An 8,589-nucleotide genomic window follows, 5' to 3' on the forward strand; every position below is an offset into this window, starting at 1 on the left:
TCTGGAAGAACTGATGAAATATGAATATGAACAACAGTGTATCAATGTTAATTTTCCTGATTTTGACCTGTTTCATGTAGCCACATGTAGTCATAAAAGAATGACTTTGTTCCTAGGAAGTACATATCAAAGTATTTAGGAGTAAAGGAACATGTCTTAACTTATCCACAAATGGTTCAGAAAAAGGTAACTGTATATATGTAGACAGAAAGACTGAATGATAAAGCAGTGAGCCAAAATGCTAACAATTGATGAATCTGAGTAGAAAGTATACAGAAATTTTTATTATTCTTACAATTTGAAATTACATCAAAATAAAAGGGTAAACAAGTATTACCACACCTATAAATTTCTTTTTAACTGGAATACTTTGCACAATTTCCCAGTAAATATGTGCAATATAGCAAATCACCTTTTATTCTCCTCTCAAAATAAATTACACTATCTTGAATGAATACTTGTAAATCTGACCCAGATAACTCAAGTAAGCATAAGCTGGGAAGTAAAATTTCTAAAATGTAAACTGCATAGAAAAAGCTAGAAACACTTAGGTGTCTACCAAGGACATGACATTCTCTAGTACTTGTCACAGTAAATACATGACTTAACTTCCCTATATTATATATTTCATGCTCTCAATGCACATTGAAAACTGCGACCATTCACAATCATAGAAGACCTGAACACAATCAAGGGGAAAACATGTATAAGAAATAATACAAAAATATTTTTATGACTCAGATTTTCAGAAGTTTGACATTAGTTCCAAATTCTCGAAATTTACCATTCCTGTTTCTAGCCACTTGTTACAAACAGTACCCAACAGATAAACAGTAACAGCTTTGTAGATTTTAACAGTTAATTTCTGGAAAGCAATAATCTAAAATTTTAAAATCAGGAAAAAAATTAGAGCACTTACAGATGTCTGAGACATACTTGACTGTTGTGTGACACTTCCTGTGGGGGACGTAGGTGGTCTTCCACTGGACAAGCTTGCCTAAAATAATAAGATCTTTATGTCTATAAGAAGTCTGAAGTTTAAAACTTTCTTGTACCTGGATACCACAAAAATCACAATAAAAGTCAAAACATCTATTTTACAGTCATTTTACAGTCAACATGGATTAAGTTTTGATCAAAAAAATTAAGAAAAAGAGAAAACACTGCACGGTGAAATCAGAAGACCCAAAGGCTCAACTTAGTTTAAGAGCTGCACCCATTGTCAGCTTTACTCTATAGATCTCATCTTTGAAGTGAAATTACCAATCCAATGTTATGAAAAATAAATTGGAGCTATATCAAATGCCACTGGGTTTCAGTTTCCTAACTATCATGAACAAGATGTTATTTTAAATTACACTAATGAGCCTTTCCGGCGGTGACGACCTCCTCACGAGAGCATGCCTCTCGCAAAGGATCTTCTTCATCCCTCTCCAGAAGAGGAGAAGAGGAAACACAAGAAGAAGCGCCTGGTGCAGAGCCCCAATTCCTATTTCATGGATGTAAAATGCCCAGGATGCTATCAAATCACCACCGTCTTTAGCCATGCACAAACAGTAGTCTTGTGTGTTGGCTGCTCTACTGTCCTCTGCCAGCCTACAGGAGGAAAAGCGAGGCTTACAGAAGGACGCTCTTTCAGAAGCAGCACTAAAAGTACCCTGTATCAAGATGAATGGGAAACCATCCCAATAAACACGTTTTGGATAAAAATAAATAAATAAATAAATAAATTACACTAATGAGAAGAAGTAATAGCTGGGATGTGTTTAACAGAAATAAACCTTTTTCAGGTTCAGTCAACTTGAGATCCTACTCTGGTTACTAGATTTAAATCTCACATTAGAGTTTTATTTAAATAAACAATGCAATAACAACGAAGATCTGTTTAAAAACAAACATTTAATCATAAAATCTTCCTGATAGCAATAAGAATCATATGACTGGATTTTAGAAAAGTATACATACACATTCATTTCTGGAGGGGTGCATAAACAGTGGCCGCCTCTGAAGAGTAGAAAATACCAGTGGGTGTGGAAAAGGAACACCTCTATACCTCTTATGAACGATTTTATACTGTTTTTTTTTTTAATGAGTATAAATTACTTATGTAATTTTAAAAAACCTTTTTTGGTTAAAATGTAAATAAGATTTATGTAACCTTAACTATTCACTGTCATCCCTAGAATTTTATACACACAAGACTGGTACAGCATTTCTGCAATGTAGATAAAAAGGAGAGGGACAAAACTCAGCAACAGAGTAACACATTAAACATTCTTTTTTTTAAACTAACTTTTATTTGGCAGCCTATTATATTTTCTTAAAAAAAAAAAAACACAAGATATCTGAAAACTCTGCAATAATACCCAGTGTATTTATTTTCAGTAATTGTCTGCAGGCAATGTCAACTTTGGCCTTGTAAGTTAATTCGTTTCAGTCTCACCTGAACAGCAGCAAGGCTCTGAAGCTGGGAACTGCTTAAGTGCTGCTGCTGGAGAGCCGCTGTGTGCAGCATTAAGTGCTGCTGCTGCGCGGCATACATCTGCTGTAGATACTGAGCAGCTGAGCTGGAAGGGCGATGCAGTGCCTGCTGAATTACCTGTGATAAGTCAATTGAACCAATGTCAAACCATAATCTTAACCATTAAGTATTAGAAAAGCTGTATTAGAAATTTTAAAAAGTAAAAGTAACCATAAAGTATTAGAAATTTAAAATTTCACTCCTTTAATATTCAATATCCTCACACTTATTAACAGTTCTCTCCTAGTTATACATCACTGCTGCTGCTGCTTCTAAGTCACTAGGATTCACTAATCTGTACAGGTTAAAGTTACCCAGTAGAGGCGATTCACAAAAGGAAAAGGGGCTAAGTAAGCATCTGAAAATATCTTCAATCTCATTAGTAGTCAAAACTTACAAATTAAAACACAACACTTTTTCAACCTTCGAATGGATAAACATTTAAAAGAATCCTACTACTACTGGAGAAACAGATTCACTCATATACTGTTAATAACAATGTAAATTGGAATACCCATTTTGGATAAAACTTTTTATTTAGAATTCGCGATTTGGGTATAAAAAGAATATGTATACCCTGGATAGCATATTGAAAAGCAGAGACATCACTTTGCCAACAAAGGTCCGTCTAGTCAAGGCTATGGTTTTTCCAGTGGTCATGATGGATGTGAGAGTTGGACTGTGAAGAAGGCTGAGCACCAAAGAATTGATGCTTTTAATTGTGGTGTTGGAAAAGACTCTTTAGAGTCCCTTGGACTGCAAGGAGATCAGCCCTGGGATTTCTTTGGAAGGAATGATGCTAAAGCTGAAACTCCAGTACTTTGGCCACCTCACGTGACGAGTTGACTCATTGGAAAAGACTCTGATGCTGGGAGGGATTGGGGGCAGGAGGAGAAGGGGATGACAGAGGATGAGATGGCTGGATGGCATCACCGACTCGATGGACATGAGTCTGAGTGAACTCCGGGAGTTGGTGACGGACAGGGAGGCCTGGCGTGGTGCAATTCATGGGGCCACACAGAGCTGGACACGACTGAGCAACTGAACTGAACTGATACCTTGCATGTATTACAAACAGTAATGTATAACAGATCAGTGCCGTCCAATACAGTAGCCACTAACCCTAAGTATCTACTAAGCACTTACAAGGAGACTAGTGCAACCAAGGAACCAAGTTTTTAATTTTACTGAATTTTAATTTAAATATAAAATAGCCACATGCAGCTAGCAGCTACTATATTAAACAGAGCAGATAACAACTATCAACAAAACAGTTTCCAAATACATTTAGGTGGAAAAAGGTCACTTAATAGTGTACAGAGTAAGATACCATCTATATTAAAATATTTTAAACAATATTCAGGAAAACATTAAAAGACTACTGATAGGTAGCTAGATTAGAAGTGCTTTTTACCTGATTCTCATTTGTATTTTTTCTAAATGTCTGAAAAAACTTAGCTTCATTATAGTAATAACCACATAAAATTATAAAGCCATTTTTTTAAGAAAATTACTAAGTAACCACTCATTTTTTTTAAATGTCAGGTGCAATTGTTTCAACACAAAATAAAATTATTCTTACTAAAAAAAATTCTTATAACTGCTCATTACTGTGACTATTTATTAGTAAAATAAAAACTCTGAACCCAAACTTCATAAACTGATAAATGTGAAACAATCAAGAGTTCTAATAAAAGAGAAAAATCCTTTATTTGTCCAAATGGTACACTGGACTACACCAGTCCTCTGCAATCACAGCCCAAAGTCATGTCATGCCCATGGGGACTCTCAAACAGCACCCTCAATCTCAAGATCAAACCAGAGTTTTCAAAGAGCTAATGGAGAAAGAGAGACAAAATCCTATAGTTTGAGCTTCTGAGTCAGGATACCTTTATCACAAAGCTATGAATGTCTTTATTAAAATTCCAAGAAAGCACGTTTCCTTGTGTTTTTTACCTTCCTGCATTCATGTCTCAATTCGCCAACAACAGACTGCTACACCTGCTGCAGATTCCTGTCACAAAATCAATATAGGCTTTTGACCCCTAGTTGCAGGGAAGTACAGACCAGCATTAAGTGCTTTAGAACCACAACAATGTATCTTTTTGGTTAGGTCATCTGTATATGTTGCTCTAATTCCATAACAAAACTCTAAAATCAAACTGAAATTAAAAATGAATAACTTATTTTTTCTATTGTCAGCACAATTTTTCATTACCATTCAGTGCCATACTCATGGATGAGAGACTCTTTAAAAACAAGTTAAAGATACAGCACATTGCTCTCATTTTGTTCCTCTGGAGCAAGGAAGGTGAAAAGGATTCACAGGGGTGGGGAAAAAAAAAAAAAAGCTAAAAGGTATTAAACTATTTAGGTAGTTCAATAAATATTGATTTGATTACATTTTAAGGGAAGCAATTCTATGATCTTGTAAGAATTAGAGTTAGTGCTCGTCGTGAGATATTATCTTCAACTACAAATCTCGAGTAACTGTTTTTTTTATTAACACAGCCAGGTGTGGAGAACAAAATGGTATTTAAAATATCACATTATCTTTATGTTCAAGGATCTAGATATTCTTCCCTGTTTCCCTTGCCTCAGAGAAAGGTGAAAAACATTAAAACCACTATGTTCCAGTCTGAATTTCTACTGAACTGACAGACGAGTTTCCAACAATCCTGATTCTACTCCACAGTAATTTCAGAATACTAAGCCATATAACAACTAGACAGTCAGTATACTGGGATCTGCACTCTAGAAAAATGGATCAGAGAGATGACTAAACCAGGTCTGTTTTTTTCAGGGTGGAGTGCAATTATGCAGATTTGAGAAAGAACAATAGGTGTAATGGGAAAAAATCTCAGTGTTTAAGGGCACAACTCTAAAGTCAAGAGTACCAACTAGGTATGTGAGTTTAGGAAAGTTATTTAGCCAATTTAAAACATCAATTTTTCCATCTGTTGAATGGAGATAATCCATGTAAAGCATTTATCAAATACTTAGCACATAATTATTCAGTATGTATTAGTTACTATCATTTACTGAGTATATAACGTGTCCCACAAAATTCTAGATCTTTCGTCTAATCCTCATAACTTATTAAGCAGGTGGTCTCATTTTCATTTTATAGTTTCCTGAGGCTCAAGGAGATTATGCCTCTCACTCAAGGCTAGCTACAGTAAAGAAAATGGAATTCAAACAAAAACTGCATCAGTCTGCAATGCCCATACTCTTTTTATGCAATACCATATTGCCTCAACCTCCATTATTATAAAGGCTGCCTTGCTGTATCTCACTGTTTGCTGAAGCCAGGGTAGGCAAGGAGTGAGCAGGGAAGCTGGAAGAAGATACAAGGAGCCAGAAGAACTGCAGACACATTTCTTCTCTCCTGACCGGCACAGCAGCCATAACAGCAGACATGCTGTATTCGCTTGTGGTTGACCCAACGGACATAGCCATAATGCTGCCACAAGGGCTTTTCAGGTGGAGCTTATATAGGTTTACAGAACAAAAGTGGCCCGTGGTCAAGGGGGTACATCGGGACACACATACACTGTGCTATAAGTGATCTCAGCTGTTACACAACTGTATTTACAAAACGTGGGGCGAGAGCAAGAGACTATGGAGCGAGAGAGCCTGACCACCACCATCTTTGCTAATTTGCTCCTAAACTTTGCAGCTAAATTTATTTTCTCAACTAAGTGATCAGCCTAAGACTTTTCCTAATTAAATATTTCCTTTCTCCTCTGCCCCTGATAGCTCCTAATGGATCCTCTTGCTTAGAGTTCTTAGGTTTAAAACGAACCTCTGAACTTATCTACAGACCTGAATAAACCCTAAGTCCAAATTTTGGGTTCAAATACACAATAATCCAGAAAAACCTAGAGTCATTTTCATGTTGGGGCTCTTGGTCGAGTTTCCCCACTTGCAGCAACACCTAGGGACCTTCCAATTATAATTTTCCTGACATTGTTTTCGAAGCTACATGCTGACAAATGGAGGCCCTCCCAATAGAATGATTATTAAATAACTCTGTTGGTAGTTCCAAACGTTCACAATTCTAACTGTACTCATTTAGAGGGTTATCATGTAACTCCTTTGAGGATACGAAACAATACATTTACCTGGCTTAAGCGAAAAGTAATGGCTCCCAAGTCTTAGCCTACCCATCACGGTAACTGAAATACCTGTACAGCATGTCGGTCTGAGCCACTATAGACAGAGATCTGTGGTTGCTGCATTCGAGAGGAGGAAGTAGTGATGGTGGTGGTGGTGGTGCTACTGTTTGTCGTCGACACCGAAGATGTTCCCGGGTTTGGTTCACTATCCATAGCTGTACTGTGGTCCTTAAATCTAGCAGACAGCACAAAGGATTTGTATTGGCAAAAGCGTTATACTGTTTAAAGAATATTTAATTATTCCAAGAAATGATCCGAACAGTCTAAATTTCTAAGAAGGACCTCATAAAATACAGATGGCACACAGTCACCATAAACACGTGAATCGGAAAAATACTCTACAAAGATAAAGCATAATTAAAAATTCATATCTACTAAATTTGAACCCTCTGGATTCAGGATACAGAACTCAGATAAAGCCTGGCCTAAAGTTTACCTTTTTATTGTTGAAGGAAGATGAGTGTCTTGAAACCAAAACAGGTGATGACACAATACTTTACTACCTGGGAAAATTAAAACTTAAGCAATATCAGAGTATTCAAATACTTCTTTATATTCTTTTGACCATACTGATTACAAATTAAAATCATTCTTCTTATGTAGACATTAAAAAAGGATGCCTGTGGACTTGTGCTAGCTTAGTTTAGCTTAGTCAATTAACTCAATTTTTGGTTACCATATGTACTTTATTTAAAAATACGTTCTCTAGGAAAATAAGTTAAAAAATAATTTATTAACTCAAACTGCTTTCCCTGTAATTATTCTACAATTCTGTCCTTACCACATCTAATAGCTCTGAGTTAATACTCATAAGCAGATTACTCTGGGTAAATAAGAGAATCAGTGGAAAACAATTTCCCCACTTGCTAACAAAAATCTCTTTCACAAAATACAACTCCAAATTTTGAAAACAGCGTTAACTATGTCACTTTCCTTATACAAGAAGTGCAGTTTTGTACTATTCTGATTATATTCCCTCCAACATTACAAACTCATTCCACTGTTGTGATACAAATACAGAATTTTTATTTTAATAAATTCAAACAACATATTAAGTCATTTCTGAGTGCTTTAATGTTGTTAGAAACTAGAACTATAATATTTATTGTAGGGATAGAAATGCACCACAAAAAGCAAACTTAAGAATATACTGGTTTTCTCTGCCTTTCTTTTCCTCTAAGAAACATAATATGACCCACCTCACATGAGAAGTACTGACAAGAACGTAACACTTTCTACTTCAGGGAAAGACAAAAGAATTTGGCACTAACTGTGTATACGTGCACTATTTCCACATAGTGTCCTTTTACCTACAAATTTTCTTTGTTTTTTATATCACATATATAAACAGTATTTATATGTATAATCATAAGAGTATGATTGCTCTGTGAGGAATCAAATGTTTTTAAAAGCCCGATTTATAAGAGGAAACGCGAAAGGAAAAAAAGTGGGGAGCCAAGTCTTACTAATCTTTTTGATTAATAAATGACTCACACACTTTTAGACTTCTCTGGGGTTTTTTACTGTGGGGGAGGGTTGGGGAGCGGTTTATTAGTTTTGCAAACTCCTTTCCATTCATCAAATCACAGCAGCATATGTTAACAATACAATATCATACAGGTATGGTGGTAGATAAACTTTTTACCAAATTGCTACCTGTCATAACACTTCTGAACCACGCATCAATGATATGCAAAAAGCCAGCTTTAATTCTGGTCCTTGTACAGTGCTGTTCTGCTCAACCATCTCCTCAAACCCTGCAGTAAGCAGTTCAGTAACTAAATATGGTCACAGAGAATCCAAAATCTAGACACAAGTCTAAACATCGGTGGGTAGAACTGGCCAAATCATTAAACTGCATCTGGAGACCTGGCACAAAAGAACAATTTT

General features: G+C 36.0%; 1 protein-coding gene and 1 pseudogene across 29 annotated transcripts in view; one reads left to right on the forward strand and one right to left on the reverse strand.

Annotated features, from left to right (window-relative positions):
- Window positions 1-8,589, reverse strand: part of PHC3 (polyhomeotic homolog 3) — an 84,257-nt gene that overhangs the window by 74,862 nt on the left and 806 nt on the right. For 27 of the 28 annotated variants that reach the window (XR_015161352.1, XR_015161351.1, XR_015161344.1 and 24 more), the window contains exons 2-4: window positions 6,709-6,874; window positions 2,444-2,599; window positions 920-997 (exon numbers count right to left, since the gene is read on the reverse strand). Coding sequence is in view for 12 of the 28 variants with exons in the window: in XM_086393911.1 (XP_086250037.1) it covers window positions 920-997; window positions 2,444-2,599; window positions 6,709-6,874 (400 nt within the window). In the remaining 16 variants the exon portion in view is untranslated. Of the gene's footprint in view, window positions 1-919; window positions 998-2,443; window positions 2,600-6,708; window positions 6,875-7,135; window positions 7,198-8,589 lie in introns of those variants that run through there. The other variant, XM_086393844.1, reaches the window with a different exon arrangement.
- Window positions 1,371-2,329, forward strand: LOC147379514 (small ribosomal subunit protein eS27 pseudogene; annotated as a pseudogene). Its single transcript, XR_015161403.1, has one exon. The product of XR_015161403.1 is annotated as a small ribosomal subunit protein eS27 pseudogene (transcript).

Source organism: Bos grunniens, chromosome 1 (genome assembly GCF_055505025.1).
Source record: "Bos grunniens cultivar Pamir isolate PY7600 chromosome 1, Bosgru_T2T1.0, whole genome shotgun sequence".
Taxonomy (NCBI): domain Eukaryota; kingdom Metazoa; phylum Chordata; class Mammalia; order Artiodactyla; family Bovidae; genus Bos; species Bos grunniens.